Here is a 17,729-nt window from a genome sequence, read left to right as displayed (position 1 = left end):
AATAAAGCCAAAGGCTTATTTCCATTGTGATCCTCCTGCTCTCACTGTCCAGTTACGGAGCCGAGAAACAAGACCTAGCGCCCCAAGACATGGAAGCCTCCAGAGACCTGGAGACAATATGTCAGCGCTGAGAAAGTTTGTGCTCACCCCGACAACAGCCGCCACGAGAGGCAATCGTCCTCTCTCCCACCACCGAAGGTAAGAGGCAAGGCTGTTTACGAGAGAGTCAGAATAGAAGTTAGATTAGATTTTTTTGATTGTCTCAGACAGAGCGACCACACGTCACACTGCTCCAGTGAAATCGAAAAAGTCGAAGTAGGCGTGGTTAACAGGGGCTTTATAGGCTTGGGTGTAACCACGTCCACAGGTGGATTGTCTTAAAGTAATTATTCACGTCACCTGATTCCATTTGTAATCAGCTTCCCATACAAGATATATTCATATCTCTGTATTGGAGGGTAAACCCCGATAACGATAGAGAACCCCAAAGTCAGCTGTTATATTAACTCATTGAGTGCCAATGACGACTAATCGTCAATTCGGATAGTAACGTAGAGTGCCAATGACGACTAAAGTCGTCAATTGCGTTTTTTGACGGTGGGACGTGGATCAAAGCCTGATCCATCTCCTGTGAAAGTAACTCTTTTTGGTGAAATCAACCTATCTTCTCCGGCTCATAACTAAAGAACGGAAAATGATATCAATAAACTTTTTTTTGCTGATGATAGAAGAGAGTCTCATCGTTCTTTGGGCGTGTTCGGTGTTTACATAGTAATATCACACAATATTCTGTGGGCCTCGAGAAATCACTGAAAACGCTCTGAAACTCTGGCACTGGGAGCATCCGTTTTCCAAAAGTGGCTGGCACTCAATGAGTTAAGGTTAAAAAAGTTACATAATGGGGCTTTGAGAGGGAGACATACTTGTTGTGAATGAGAGAGTATCTGATAGGATCGTCAGGGTTGGAGGAGTGAGTGGCATAGCAGTCCTCCAGGACGACCACAAAGCTGGGGTCGCTTTCATCCACGGACACGCCCACGTACAGCGGGTCACCCAAGGGCAGAGAGACCCGGCCGGGCGGGTATGGCTTGGTGTAGCCCGAGGTCCGGAACAGAGACATGGAGGCGCTGGCTTTGGTACCCGAGCCAGAAACACCACCTGAGAGGCTGCCAAGAAAACACAAGACTTAGAAATTTTGTTTTTGTTTATGATGACAACCAGTGTTAGTGCCAGATGGACAAAAATACTGTTCAGATTTTCAAGTATTAGATTATATAGATATAGATATTATCATCAACATTTAATGAGTTCTTCCTTGGCCCATGCTACAACCTTCCACCAAGTTATCAGGAACACCGGCCCAGTCCTGCTAACAAACGGCACCAAAAACATAAAACTCCTTGGCGGAGTAATAATCTGGTTTTACTTTGTTTGTGCACTTTATTTTGAAAGATCAGACCTAAAACTGTTCTCTTTTCTAAAATGTAACTTTCCTCTGAGTACATTTTGTATGCAGAGCTACTTTTTACTTTTAAGTAGGCTTTTACACTAGTATCATAATATCAACAAAGTAACAGTACTTCTATTTGAGTAGTAGGATATTCGAGTAGGCTCTTTCCACCACTGAGTATTTTAAAGTGTGTCGTCACAGTCATGAACAGAAATGAGAAAAGACTTCTTACAGCAGGTAGGGTCTGACAGCCACAGCCAACATGGTGTTGTTGTGCAGGGGATAGGCACAGGAGAAGGGGACTCTGACAGGGAGGGCCCAGGACAGGTTTACAGAGTAGACAAATAAACTGTTAGAGTAGATCACATGGCTGCTGTTGGTCTGAAACACAGAGGTGGATTGAATGATCAGTTAATAAGGCCATGTTCACATTACAGGCAAATCCGATTTAGTGATGAAGTCATTAATCATCATTATCTTGATTGGTTTCCCAAATCTGATTTGGGAATGTGTCCGCACTGCCACAAAGTATTAGATTATATAGATATAGATATTATCATCAACATTTAATGAGTCCTTGGCCCATGCTACACCCTTCCACCAAGTTATCAGGAACATCGGCCCAGTCCTGCTAACAAACGGCACCAAAAACATAAAACTCCTTGGCGGCGTAATAATCTGGTTTTACTTTGTTTGTGCACTTTATTTTGAAAGATCAGACCTAAAACTGTTCTCTTTTCTAAAATGTAACTTTCCTCTGAGTACATTTTGTATGCAGAGCTACTTTTTACTTTTAAGTAGGCTTTTACACTAGTATCATAATATCAACAAAGTAACAGTACTTCTATTTGAGTAGTAGGATATTCGAGTAGGCTCTTTCCACCACTGAGTATTTTAAAGTGTCGTCACAGTCATGAACAGAAATGAGAAAAGACTTCTTACAGCAGGTAGGGTCTGACAGCCACAGCCAACATGGTGTTGTTGTGCAGGGGATAGGCACAGGAGAAGGGGAATCTGACAGGGAGGGCCCAGGACAGGTTTACAGAGTAGACAAATAAACTGTTGGAGTAGATCGCATGGCTGCTGTTGGTCTGAAACACAGAGGTGGATTGAATGATCAGTTAACTAAGGCCATGTTCACATTACAGGCAAATCCGATTTGGTGATGAAGTCATTAATCATCATTATCTTGATTGGTTTCCCAAATCTGATTTGGGAATGTGTCCGCACTGCCACAAATATGATTTTTAAGTCGGATCTGTGTGTCCAGACCTAAACAGCCTATCTGCATGGGTTGTTATGGTAACGACGTGGGCGTCAGTAAATACGTACGTTGGTGACTGGTTTTCCTGCACAGAAGCATTTGATGACGAGTTGTGAGTGACGTTCAAATCAGATTTGGTGGATCTGCGCGTCCGCTGAAGACACATCAGTGAAAAGCACATTTGAAGCAGATTGGAAACTACCTCCATATGTGGTTTGGGACAAGTGACACAAATCAGACTTGGAGCATCCAGACTCATAAAACCAATCTGGATAAAGTCATTAATAGGTCACTAAAGTTCACAAATCAGATTTGGCCTCCTAGTCTGAACATGGCCTAAAGGATCGGGTCAGCTAAGCTGTTTTCCCACATACGCCTTTTACCGCTAAATGACCGGAACGCGGTCTAATGCCTTCATGTGTGAAAGTTGTTGTGCCGGTATAAGCGCGACCCCGTCGTCGCAGACATTTCACCAGTTTCGAGCCAGTCAGAAGAGCGGTATGCGCGATAAGGAACACAAATGTAGAACGGGTCCAGTCATTTGCCGCGACACCGGTCCTTCTCTCATGGGCGAGGTGTACACACGTTGATTAACGTTCACTTCCAGCATGCATCATCTAATCATTCGTGCACATCAAAGCAAACTACTTCCACATTTCGCTTCGTGCATTTGCTCTCTCTACATACATGTACATACAAGCGTTGGGCAGCTTGCAAGCCACTGCCATTCTCGCTGTGTCTGTCCTGTGTGGCTGCTGCGAAGTGCGGAGGACTGGCCTCTTTCGAGCAGAGAGGGGAGGGGGGAAATCGGCTGTGTTTATTATGCTGGCTTGACGCTGCTCTTAAGTCAAACGAGTGTGATTTATTGTGTGACAAGCAAACTTATTTCACCATGGAGTTTTGCCGACCCCCAAAATAACCTCCCCCCTCCCCCCAACATACAGGCAATTTCGCTGCTATATTCCCATTTGCGAGCGCCCAGGTGTGAAGGGAAATTCCGGGAAATGTCCGATTTTGACTTACAGGTAATTTTCCGGTAAGCATGTGGGAAAACGGCTGTAGAGACTCAGCCACAATAAGCAGCAGGGTGGCCAAGTGTTGTTTAGAGAAACCCGAGTAGGTTCATATAGGGTAGGGTCAATTTGCCATTACAGTCAATACAAATGCACTTTTTTGCAGCCATAGACTGTATAAACTGCCCCCCATCCAGGTGTCATGAATGGTGAAATTAGCTATAGAGACCAAAAGTTATTTATTTATTTATAACCCTGAACTCTGACCTCCCTGCAGGCGAGTGAGTGAAAAGCTTCCCTATGAGGATCAATATTAGTAGTTGTAATAATGAACGCTGCAGGAATAAACAATACAATTTAAATACATTAGAATGCCATACATCATGTGGTTAATCGAGTGCGTAACTGTAACCTCACTGTTGCCCAACCTGGCAGGATAGAACAGAACAGAACAGAACAGAACAGAATAGAACAGAACAGGCTTCCAAAACACTCAGATAGCAGGTAGTGGTCAGATCTTCACCGTCAGAGTGTTTCCACACACGCCCGCCCGGCGCTCCACTCCATACCACGCCTTCCCGTGTTGCACGCTGGCGTTGGAGCAGCGGCGGTCTGCCAGGTGAGCGGAGAGCGCGTTCAGGTCAGAAGACGCCAGCTCAGCCACAGACAGAGCTATCTGGAGCCGCTCACGCCCACACACCACCTGAGCACCCTGCAGTGCAGGGTGCGGCACTACAAACAGACATATGAGGTCAACAAAGAAAGGGGGAGTGGGAGAGAAACAGGAAAATATGATAAGTGAGACCAAAGTCAGACCAAAGTGACAGCAGATCCTTAAACACTGACTTACAGTATTTATTTTGTGTATATTTTGTGTACATTGTGTCTGCAAGGAGCTATCTGCTGGTCCCTCTTGGTCATTGGAGCACTTTTTGGTTGGAATCTGGTTGCAGTTGGTTAGAGCTCAACTTTTTCTCTTCCTTCAACACTAAACCTGCTTGATCCTCTCCTCCTGCTGGCTGTCTGAATCTCTGCAAACTCATTGAACAGAGCTTTGTGCAGCTGAGAAGAAATGGAGAAAATCGTAGCACCCTCCGACGATCTCTCTGCTGACCACCTCCTCCTCTCCAACTTCACATCTGCTGTGTCGACAGCAAAGACTTCCTTCTTCATCTCTGAAATCCAGTCTTCTGCCTCCAACTCAGTAAACTGTTTTACACCTTCTCCTCCCTTCTCTCCTCCTTCCCTCTCAGCTGATCATTTTGTCACCTACTTTGCTAAGAAGGTGGATGAAATCAGCTCTTCCTTCCATCATCCAGCCACTAACAACACTATTTCTTACTCCAAACCTGCTTCCCTGCCCCCTGTCCCTGGGCTTGCTTCCTTCCCACCCACGCTGACCATCACAGCTGACCAGGTGAAGAATCAACTGTTGAGACTACACACAAGGAAAGCAGCCGGCCCGGATGGCGTCAGTCCCATGGTGCTCAAAGCCTGTGCCCCCCAGCTGTGTGATGTACTACAGCTGATCTTCAACAAGAGCCTGAGTCTCCAAAAGGTCCCCGTGATGTGGAAAACGTCCTGTATCGTTCCTGTACCGAAAAAGCCAAGACCCAGTGGCTCCAATGACTACAGGCCGGTAGCTTTGACGTCCCACATCATGAAAACCCTGGAGAAACTCGTCCTGGAGCAGCTCAGGCCTATGGTCAAACCTTCCCTTGACCCCCTCCAGTTCGCCTACCAGCCCCGACTGGGAGTGGAGGATGCAGTCATCTACCTTACCAACCGCGCCTACGCCCACCTTGACAACCCGGCCAGCACTGTGAGAGTCATGTTCTTTGACTTCTCCAGTGCTTTCAACACCATCAGGCCGGCTCTACTGGGGGAGAAGCTGACAGCGATGCGAGTGGATGCCCCCCTGGTGGCCTGGATTGTGGACTACCTGTCTGGCAGACCACAGTATGTGCGCCTGAAGAACTGTGTGTCAGACAGAGTGGTCAGCAATACGGGAGCACCACAGGGGACGGTCTTCTCTCCCTTCTTCTTCACCATCTACACCACGGACTTCACCTACCAGACAGAGTCTTGCCACCTTCAGAAGTTCTCTGATGACTCTGCGATAGTGGGATGTATCAAAGATGGTGACGATGATGAGTATCGGGATGTGGTGGCCAACTTTGTCACTTGGTGTGAGCTGAACCACCTGCAGCTCAACGTGTCAAAGACAAAGGAGCTGGTGGTGGACCTGAGGAGGGTCAAGGCTCCGGTGACCCCTGTCTCAATCCACGGGGTCAGTGTTGACATAGTGGAGGATTACAAGTACCTTGGAGTGTACATTGACAATAAACTAGACTGGGCTAAGAACTCTGATGCACTCTACAAGAAGGGGCAAAGCCGTCTCTACTTCCTGAGACGGCTGAGGTCCTTCAACGTCTGCCGGACCATGCTGAGGATGTTCTACGAGTCGGTAGTAGCTAGTGCCTTCCTGTATGCTATTGTGTGCTGGGGCAGCAGGCTGAAGGCAGCAGATGCCAACAGACTCAACAAACTGATCCGTAAGGCCAGGGACATTGTGGGGCTGGATCTGGGCTCTCTGACTGCGGTGTCAGAGAAGAGAACGTTGTCCAGGCTACGCTCCATCATGAACAATGACTCGCACCCACTCCACGACGCGCTAGTCAAACACAGGAGCACGTTCAGTGAGAGACTGATTCCACCTAGATGCAAGACGGAGAGGCACAGGAAATCATTCCTGCCTGTGGCCATTGGTCTATTTAATGCCTCTCTTAAAAGAGCACCTCGGAGACGCTCAGTCTCCCTGAGACTGAGCCAGCCGATAGGTTAACTGTGCCTGGCTGAGCCACGTGTAACGTATAGGGCAAGCCGACTTAATATAAATCACGTGCAATATGTGCAATATGTCACAGGCAATAATGATAATTGACACGGAATGTATACTATACTTACTCTACGTATTGGTATTTTGCTACTTAGACATTCTACTTATTTTGTGCTTTTGCTTCTATCGCATTACTAGTTATTCTATGCTATGTTGTGTTTTTCTGCTTATTGCTTAATATTGCATTACTACGGTTTATTTTTATTTTATTTTTATTTTATTTATGCTATGTGTGTTCTGTGAGCGAGCTACTGTAACTTGTCCCAATAAACCCCCCGGGGATCATTAAAGTCTTTCTGATTCTGATTCTGATTCTGATTCTCTCCCCTCTCCCCTGAAGATGTCCTTAAACATGTCAGGTCTAACCGAGCCACCTCTTGCCCCCTTGATCTTATCCCTTCCTCCCTTCTCCAAACCATCTCCACCGACATCTTCCTCACTACCCTTATCAATTCTTCTCTGTCCTCTGGTCTTGTTTCTGCCTCTCCACACGTCTCAAAGACATCAGTGCCTGGATGTCTGCCCACATCTTGAGAAGACAAGAGCTATTCTTCCTCCCGGGGAAAGATCGCTCTCTCAGAGACCTCTCCATCCCCATAACTAATTTCCTGCAACCACATCAACTTGCACTCATTTGAAAATAGAGCTGTCATTAACTAATGGGGCTTTTTATGTTGTCTTTTATTGTAGGTCACTTATAGAATATAACTAAAAGCGTCAGGGGAAACAATAGGGAGTAGAAAGCAGCAGGACGAGTCTATTGAAACTTTTTGAGGCAAGGTAGGTTGGCCCTCCTGTCGGGAGACAACAGTAATTTGTGCAGCTTGTATTTACCTTCACAGACAACACCAGCATCCTCTTGGTGACTGCAGTTGTGGGATCCAAACCGTTGGTGGCTGCACTCCGTGAGCTTTGATTCTCCACCTGAGCACCTGACATCACCGAGCCAGACGGGCCCTGTGCCTTGTCCAAAACGTGCTCTCTGTGGGGCTGCCAGGATCCTGCCACAGCCCAGCTGTCTACACACCACCTGGCCATCAAGCAGGTCCCAGCCACCATCACACACCGTCCCCCACTGTCCCTGGTGGAAGACCTCCACTCTGCCAGAGCACGAGCTGATCCCCCCATCAGCCAGGCGGACCTGCCCCTCCGGTGCTGTGCTGTTGTCTGCTGCTGCTGCCGTGCTGCTGGGAGTGGCCGGTGGTCCTGAAGTCATTGGCATTGTCGTTGTTGGAGGTGAGGGAGTTGTATCGACTGTCATGCTGCTGGGAGTGGCCGGTGGTCGTGAAGTCGTTGGCGTTGTTGTTGGAGGTGGGGGAGGTGTAAGATCCACTTCTATTCAAAATGAAAAACAAGCAGTGCAACAATTAATGCGTCACAGTTGACAGTGTTCATACAGTTCAGAGTGAGAACAATTTCTACAGTGTTTTTGGATATGGAATAGATATGATGCATTTTCTTGTAACATTAAAATTATTAGGTAAATATTTGCATTGGGTTGATACCTGCACAGTAAGCTAAATGGCAAGCACTTGGCGTCACAAGCTTGTAGACATAGTAGTGTCCAGAACAGTATTTGACATGGATAGGAGATGAGGAAAAAAGGCAGCAGTCGCTGACGTAGTGGCCGCAGACGCTGCGTTGTACAATCTCATCTGAAAGTGTGGGATGAGGCTCTGTTATCCATAGAGGAGCGTGGGTTCCACACATGTATTCAGCCACACAGCTCTCTGGTATACGAGCACTGCTTCGCCCCAGGTACAGGCGATACCAGCCTTGCCAGTTAACGGTGTTGTCACATTTTAAGTCATCATCTCTGTAATCTGTTGCACGCCAGGCATCATTCAGTACACTGTAGTAATCACACGGGTCGACACAGCGGAGGGCCCCATTGACATTGATGCAGTCTGTGCCTAATGGACAAGACCTGCCCTCGCAGGAGAACTGAACCGATCTGGTGGATCTGACTTTGGAGGGAGGCAGCAGGCATTGGAAGGAGCCAGGCGTGTTGTAACAGAGGTGGGGGGGGCTGCAGGGTGGAGCAGGGAGTGAGCATTCGTCTACGTCCACACAGCCGCTCTCTGGAGACCAGCCGTAACCACGGCCGCAGCAGGAGGCGGAGTCACTGCAGAGCTTTGCACTGTAACAGGCAGAGGTGTGAACTCGTCACATGACTTGAACTTGAGACAACAAAAATAATATTATTTAAAAAGTGTGCCACAAATCAATTCAATTCCTGAATCAACTAACATTCTATTCATTCCCAGCACTTCAACACTTCAGTCCCCAGATCCAATTTGTTTCAACAAATCTAACAGTATCCAATCAAGTCGCAGGAGAGAACCATGAAGAATGAATGTTACGTTACTGAGCGCCCCCAAAGATGCCAAAGATAATTTAGTTTGCATACAAAAACTATGTGTTGGTCAAATAAAGAATTGCAATAAAGCATGCAGAATTGAAAATTACAGACAGGGATGACTTGTTTAGGACTTGAATCTCAAAATGTAGGACTCGAGACTTGACTTGGGCTTGAGTGCAAAGACCTGAGACAAAACAATGACTTGGTCCCACCTCTGGTTACAGGCGAGACCGTCGCCTTCGAAGCCGTTCTTACAGACACAAGACAAAGCCCGGCCACTGGACGTGTGCTCCACAGTCACACAGCTGGCCTGGTCGTGACATTCATCACAGCTGAGGACCAGTGTTTCTGTGAAAAGTGCAAGAACAGTTTGATACATGACAACAGTTTGATACATGACAACAGTTTCATACATGACAACAGTTTGATACATGCATTTGCGAATTTCCAATCATTTTTCCAATGAAAATTGAGAGAACAAAAACAATAGGCTACATGCAAATGACATAAATGATGAGATGATGTGCTTAATAATTGACCTATCGCTAAGTCCCGCCCCGAAAGCAGACTAGCAAATCACAGTGCGTGCAGCTCTACCATACACTCGGACAACCTGAGCCTAGGGCTCCATAGAGAAGCATAGAGAAGCAGAAGAAATCGGGATTCTCCTCTGGTTTTATGGGGTTTCATACAGTTATAAATTGAAAAAAATTGTCAAACGATATGCATGGGGGTAAATGCAACATTACGAGGTATCCTGGGAGGCCAGGCAATTGATAATATTAAACTAGTAAACGTAGATCCACTCACATCCACAATGCTACCGTTTTGGACGTTAAATCTGCAATCGTGGTGACAGCGAGATGAGTTTTCTCCCTCATTTGGCTTCCATGATCCAAAAGGTATAATGAAATAATCATGGTATTCAGAAAGTCGGCAAAAGAAAATGCTGAATTATGCGAGTTTCCAGTCATTACGTTATGCGCGTAATGGACTGAAGAGGTAGAGAGGGGAGACTGGCCAGCGAGACTAGTGAAGAGGAGGCGCATTGATTGATGTGATTATAACATCGCCAGACACCAGTCAAACCCTAAAACGAGGGAATTAATCCCGTTCTCCAAATAAATGTGAGGTAGTCTAAAGAGAAAAGATCCAGGAGGAAAACATGATGTTAAAAGCTGTAAGTAAGCTAGCCTCTGCTGATCTGCTGCTACACCACCACCCATGCGTGCGTGCCGTTGTCTCACAATGAAAAACATCTACACTGTTTAACTGATTACTGATTACTGATTACTGATTACTGATTACTGATCCATGCTGGCCATTTGGGTGCCCTAAACGTAATTGTTTTGTGGTGCCCCCCCCCGCAAAACTTTCAATAACTGTCAAACATAAAGAAGGAGTCCCGCACACCGTCCAAACTTGCAATTGTAGAGTTTATTCGTGACGTTTCGGTCACAGACCTTTTTCAAACAAAAGGTCTTTTTTGTTTGAAAAAGGTCTGTGACCGAAACGTCACGAATAAACTCTACAATTGCAAGTTTGGACGGTGTGCGGGACTCCTTCTTTATAATTGATGGACATTTCTGTTCCTGTCCGACGCACCTGCCCGAAAAAGAGATGTGCGGAGCTCTCTTTCTAATAACTGTCAAACGAAAGACTGCAAAATCATTAATTATGAACGATACTAGTGTATCTCACATTACATTACATGTGGCATACAAACAATTGTTAGAATTACTGTACATGTCAGCAAACAAGTGATTGTTAAACTGTACATGCAAGCAGGTGCGGACTGGGATCATAATTCAGGCCGGGCATTAGATACCAAGCAGGCCAGGCCGATATGGGCCGACGTGCCCATATTTGCCCAAATTTGGGCTGTTTGAAGCCCAATTTGGGCCGTTTGAAGCCCAATTTGGGTCGTTTGAAGCCAGATTTGGGCCAGTTGAAGCCAGATTTGGGCCGTTTAAAGCCCAATTTGGGCCGTTTGAAGCCCAATTTGGGCAGAGTCCAATTTTACAATGAGATGCACCCACTTTAACCCTGAATAAAGTAATAAAACCACTAGTAAACCAGTAGGCGGCGCCTGGCCTGCTGTTCAGTGAGTGGCCTGACTGATTTTTTTTTTTTTGGTGCCCTCTTTCACATGATGCCCTACGCAGTCTGCGTACTCTGCGTATAGGGTGCGGCGGCCCTGACTGATTATACAGAGGTAGCCTACATGAAATAGATTACCAGGCGCCACTCTTTAATTCGGCATATAGGCTATATAATCCACGGAGAGGTTACTCTAAGTGAATGTCAATTCTGGATGTGTCGCCCGATATCCCCACCCGCTGTCTTCCTCCGTTAAAACATTTGATTAAAGATTCGCTAAAGCCGTTTCCAAGCATGCATGTGGGGCTTAGTGATAGGTCAATTCATAAATGGGAACACCACAGACAACCTGTGGAGTGGCGCCCCTTCGACTATTAGCACCTTGGCTAACACTGGCACATTTAAAAAAGGTACATTCAGCAATGTTTTTGTGTTAAAATAAGTGTTAAATGGCTCTATATAAATGCTGTAATCAGGGCGTAGCCTACTGGAAAAAGAGAGCTTGCTCTCAATGGCCCTTCCTGTTTAAATAAAATAAAATAAAATCCAGCATGATGAAGTCTCTCCATGGCTGTATTACTGTATATCTATATTTCAGTCCAATCAGTCAGATCTTACCTCGGCTGCTGTTAATGTACTCTATGGGCCCTATCTTGGTACAGGCGATATCCCCTATTTGCGCTTGCGCACCTGTTTGCGCGTGCCTTAAGGCAGGGAAGATAGCAGGGGGACTGCCCCCTAGTCCGATACCTCACGAGTCCGATACCTCACGAGTCCGACACCTCATGGTTTTGGGTTAGGGTCTGGGGGAGGTTAGGTTTAGGCGTGGGGGTGGGAGAGGTTAGGTTTTGGGTTAGGGTCTGGGGGAAGTTAGCCTCTTTTTTCGGACTCGTGAGGTGTCGGACTCGTGAGGTATCGGACTCGTGCCATGGCACCGATAGCAGTCCGCCTTGCACCAGTGTCCAGGTGTTATGCAGAGTTTTGCACCCCCGCCCGGCAGCAGCTGAACGCATCCCCACCTCACGGGAGCATATTGTAATGATTTATAGAGAAATGTTATGCAACTGTTTAAAAGTGATATAATTGCCTGGGTAGACGTGACCTCCCTGTTTTCTAAGTTAAAACAGCCCCGAAATATGGTGGGGATGCAATTCTTGGCGGGGATGCGGAAACGTTCACTTCATCTGCCGCAGGCGCAAATTAGAGCCGTGCCAAATCATCTGCGCCCCCAAAAGGCCAGCGCAAACGGGATTTGGGCGGTCTTAAGCACTAGAATTATTTACAGGTGTGGCCAGGCAATGCCATGGGCGTTACATCAATCAAAACCAATCAGATTCCCGTCTCGCGATCGCTGTTTGCGCGAGGCATGCAATATGCTGTAATTCTCTCCATGCGTAATAGAGTGGACTCACTCGTGCCGAGGACAGAGAGAGATGGAGAGAGCTTATTGACAGATCATCTTGTGGTGCCAACGACCCTCCGGGTTATGGGATAGGTGAAGGTAAATAGCCTATATATGTCCATTGTCCAACAAGTTTTCTCAATTCATTTCCCTCTTCGCGATGTGATAAAAGTTTTCAGTGAATTATAGTTGATTGCCTCACTGAATTATCTGCAATACCCACTTTTAGCAGCAGAATTTGATGTCCTGGCGTGGCAAGGCTGTGCGTAATGACATATACAAAAGGAATTTTACTCTGCGCTGCACAGAGATTATGGTGCGCTCAAGCGCAGCGAGGTATTTAGCGCGTAAGAAGTGCTTTTAAAAGCTCTTAGCGCAAAGTAATTGCGTGCTGCTGACGATAGGATAATGCCATCTATACCCATATTTTAGCGCTGAAACGCCTGGTTTGGCATGGCCAGCATAATTATAACAGGCATGCGCTTGTGCACGCTCCCAATTTGCATTGCGCGCGCGTTAAACGAGCGCAAACACTAAATTACTGCTTTTGTGAAGATATAGGGCCCTATCTCTGATACACTGAAAATACTGCCTGTCATGCAAAAAAAAGAAAGGGAGGCAAGCCATAGCATCTCTGTCGATGATTTGATTTGACAGTTCTGCGCACTGGAGTTAGCGTTGGCCAATCCTGGCGTGTTCCGCCCCCAAATCGATTGTGTCCTGGCGCAAAGCGAGTGGACAACCAGGCTCTCTGAGGCACGAGCCACTTAGGTTAACTTTAGGAGCAGTGCGGCAAAAACAATATTCCTGGAATGCGAGTTTACGAACCAGTTACATGTTCTCTGCATTCTACATCAAATGAAGACATGACTGTTTTATTTTGTATGTTACATACTTATTGGCCAAGTTATTAGTTAGTTTATGGCCTAGAAATTCTGCCAGGGTACAAGGGACTATAGGCGACCATCTTCCCTGCATAATTTTAAAATCAATTGGAATACCGTTTTGCCAGAAATCGCATTATCTACCTTTAAGTAGATAATGCCTAATTTGCATATTTAAACATTTAACATTTCAGAACACGTAATACAAAAAATAAATGTCTTAATGTAAGTAATCAACTGAGGAAGTGTCATGGTGATATCTATTAGATAACGTTTTTACCCTATTCACCTGCCATATCTCACTTTCATTTTGGGGTAAGGGTACCCCCCAAAGTGCACATATTATATTATGTTGCATTACATCATTAAGCCGACACCTTCATCCAAAGTGACTTACAATAGCACATTTTGTCAACAGTCAACAATCAACTGTGCAACTTAGAGGCCATTTACACCTGGCATTAACATGCATTTTCTGCCATCAGATTGCAATCAGATTGGTGATCCACTTGGATGCATTGTGTACACATTGAACACAAGTGTATATGCAATGTGTCCTCTCAATCTGGATACAGCAACTGTATGCGGATTGAGAGGACACCCATTTTGTGTGATCAAATTGCCATCAGATTCCAATCTGATCACCCAAAACGCATGTTCACGCCAAGTGTAAATGAAATCAGGCTAATGTGGTCAAGCACAATCTGATTGCAATCTGATGGCAGAAAATGCATGTTAATTCCAGGTGTAAATGGCCTTATTGTCCATGTCAGCTAAGACTTCTGAAAAGGAATAGAGTAACATTTGTAGAAACTAGTTTTAGGAATCACAGAAAACCTTGAATGATTACTAATTGCAATTTGTTCTGGGTCAAACCACAGATTGACAGGACAAACAGGAAAATGAAAAATCTCTGATATCTGTTTTTTCAACTCACCTGGATCGTCATCACTAGTTGCATCCTGCAGCACAAAGCATTGAAAGCATTTGTTTAGTCATGACATCAGATATGACAGCTGCAGTGTAGCAGATGGACATGTGTGATGACATCAGATATGACAGCTGCAGTGCAGCAGATGGGCATGTGTGATGACATCAGATATGACAGCTGCAGTGCAGCAGATGGGCATGTGTGATGACATCAGATATGACACCTGCAGTGCAGCTGATGGACATGTGTGATGACATCAGATATGACAGCTGCAGTGCAGCAGATGGACATGTGTGATGACATCAGATATGACACCTGCAGTGCAGCAGCAGATGGACATGTGTGATGACATCCGATATGACAGCTGCAATGCAGCAGATGGACATGTGTGATGACATCAGATATGACAGCTGCAGTGCAGCAGATGGACATGTGTGATGACATCAGATATGACAGCTGCAGTGCAGCAGATGGGCATGTGTGATGACATCAGATATGACAGCTGCAGTGCAGCAGATGGACATGTGTGATGACATCAGATATGACAGCTGCAGTGCAGCAGATGGGCATGTGTGATGACATCAGATATGACAGCTGCAGTGCAGCAGATGGGCATGTGTGATGACATCAGATATGACACCTGCAGTGTAGCAGATGGACATGTGTGATGACATCAGATATGACAGCTGCAGTGTAGCAGATGGACATGTGTGATGACATCAGATATGACAGCTGCAGTGCAGCAGATGGGCATGTGTGATGACATCAGATATGACACCTGCAGTGTAGCAGATGGACATGTGTGATGACATCAGATATGACAGCTGCAGTGCAGCTGATGGACATGTGTGATGACATCAGATATGACAGCTGCAGTGCAGCAGATGGGCATGTGTGATGACATCAGATATGACAGCTGCAGTGCAGCAGATGGACATGTGTGATGACATCAAATATGACAGCTGCAGTGCAGCTGATGGACATGTGTGATGACATCAAATATGACACCTGCAGTGCAGCAGATGGACATGTGTGATGATGACATCTGAAAACCCAGTGAACCTATGATGCCCTCGCCACAATGAAACGTTTACATTTTACATGTCTGCACTCTGCAAACCAGGATATCATCTCAATGTTAATTTTAAACAAAGCATCTGCCTTTTACGTGTCTAAAACGTGGCATTCAGAGCCTTTTAACTGACTTTGAATTAACTTTTAACTTATTTTAACTTACTTTGAATTGGGTTTAAATAAACAAAAATGTATTTATATTGAATGGCCCTCCTAAAAGGCCTCTCGTGGGTTTTTGGGCTTCTTCCTCACGGAAGACGCAGGCTGGGGAGCTAACCCATACTGCTACCCGGGTGCCGTCCCTGTTCCGGCTGTCAACTGACTCTTCAGTAGTCACCAGTCTTTCCTGGTTGTCACGTAGTCTATTCCTATGAGTCACTGGCTAGGCCAGGCTAACTAATAAAGAAAGAAAAAAAACATCGCATGGATGCATAACTGGGACGTATCCTCAGTGATGTACCCTGGGGTCATAGGATGTTTCGGGTCTCGCAACATCATACACCCTCGCCCAGGTGACCCAGCCGGGGCTGGCCAAGCCCCAACTTACGTCCCAGTAGCTACCCACGGTCAGCCCTATAGGGAGGGTCGAAGGTGGTCATGCGGTCAGGGCCACTCAATCCGCTGCTCCGGAACTACTCTGCCGGGACCGGGGGAGGGAGAGGGCTCTGGTACTTAGAGGGACCCGGCTGGGTTCCTCCCTCGTCTCACCAGGTCTACGACCTGTGCGCTGCACCAAACTCCCCCGCTCCAAACATCTCATTCCGAGGTGATGGTATCTTAGTGGACACCATGCAGTACCAGTACTTGGTGGCACTGCAGTCTCCACTTGTGGCTTGAATGGCCCTCCTAAAAGGCCTCTCGTGGGTTTTTGGGCTTCTTCCTCACGGAAGACGCAGGCTGGGGAGCTAATACTGCTACCCGGGTGCCGTCCCTGTTCCGGCTGTCAACTGACTCTTCAGTAGTCACCAGTCTTTCCTGGTTGTCACGTAGTCTATTCCTATGAGTCACTGGCTAGGCCAGGCTAACTAATAAAGAAAGAAAAAAAGAAAAAAAAACATTGCATGGATGCATAACTGGGACGTATCCTCAGTGATGTACCCTGGGGTCATAGGATGTTTTGGGTCTCGCAACATCATACACCCTCACCCAGGTGACCCAGCCGGGGCTGGCCAAGCCCCAACTTACGTCCCAGTAGCTAAATATATATATATAATAATAATAATATATAATATACATGCATCTAGAAACGTGATATTTTTGGTTCAGAAACGTTGACAGTCTGTATCCGTGGATTGCAGAAATGTACAATGTCAATGTTTTATTCTGGTGACCAGGCTGAGTGGTCAGAGGGTCAAGTTTACCGGAGGAGCGGAGAAGACTGTCCTGCTCATCAATGACAGAAGGAGGATGGGGAGAACTGGAGTCATGATGAAGGCTCTCTCCTGTCGAACTTCAAATCTGGAATACAGTAAAAATCAGAGCATTGTGTGAGCAGCAGCTGTTCAGTCAAAGTTAAGTAACAAGTCAATAAATGGACACCTGAGTATCAGAGTGTTTGAAACTCACCTGTCAGGTGACTGATGCTGGATGCTGCAGGTGTTCCGCTCTTGGCTTTTTATACACAGCCAACACAGGGCGTGAAAGACAATTATCTCTCAACCAAATACGTTGTGGTTTGAACATTATGCATTTTCACACTGCCATCAGTTTGTGAATGTTGGCATGTGTTGTAAAGTGCTTTAACACGTTCACTGCCATTGACGAGTTGACTCGTCAAGCAGAAACCAACGGTTGACTGCCAATGACGAGTCAACTCGTCAAAAAAAAAATATTGGAGCCACCGAACGTGTACAACCCATTCCACCGACCCACTAAGTGGCGACAGTGCTCTCCAGACTAGAAAAAGCAGAGCCAAAACTGCAGGGGAACGCGCGATGAAACCATTCTCATACTGTAAAATGTATTAGCGAAAACGCTTTCGCGCTGGTTGCTGGCGGTGGGGGATTGCAAATTTGCATAATAGATTATGGGTGCAACACACGTTGAAACACGCAGCATAAATAAGACCAGAATCGCAAAAGCTTCATCAAAGCTCTCAACCGAAACCCCAAGAAACGAGCGAGCCCATCCAGACTCGCCCAGCGGCCGCCAGCAGACAGGAGCAGCAGCAGCAGCAGCAGAAACTCGCTTGTGACACGTCCGCTGCAGCCAAGAAGAACACACACGGAGGGAGGAGTTTGAAGGAGAGGGGGGTTTCCTGCTGTTATGGAGGAAATTACTGTTCAAAACTATTGTTTAGATGTCTGACGTCTTACTGATGCCAAAAATGAATGGTTAAAGTGACTGTTCT

The 17,729-nt window shown here is 46.2% G+C and overlaps 1 protein-coding gene across 1 annotated transcript; it reads right to left on the bottom strand.

Annotated features, from left to right (window-relative positions):
* Positions 1-8,277: 8,277 nt before the first annotated feature.
* Positions 8,278-16,834, bottom strand: LOC310775818 (uromodulin-like; the record flags this gene model as incomplete). The annotated part of the gene is made up of 5 exons (XM_083635947.1): positions 16,741-16,834; positions 14,312-14,336; positions 9,201-9,336; positions 8,554-8,766; positions 8,278-8,281 (listed from the first exon to the last, which is right to left on the bottom strand). The coding sequence occupies exons 1-5, from the start codon at positions 16,804-16,806 to the stop codon at positions 8,278-8,280; spliced, it is 444 nt and encodes a 147-aa protein (XP_083492073.1). The 5' UTR covers positions 16,807-16,834.
* Between the last annotated feature and the right edge of the window lie 895 nt (positions 16,835-17,729).

The sequence above is a fragment of the Poromitra crassiceps genome (assembly GCF_964638095.1).
Source record: "Poromitra crassiceps genome assembly, chromosome: 4".
In the NCBI taxonomy this organism is placed as follows: Eukaryota; Metazoa; Chordata; class Actinopteri; order Beryciformes; family Melamphaidae; genus Poromitra; species Poromitra crassiceps.
This window is presented reverse-complemented; position numbering and strand designations above follow the sequence as displayed.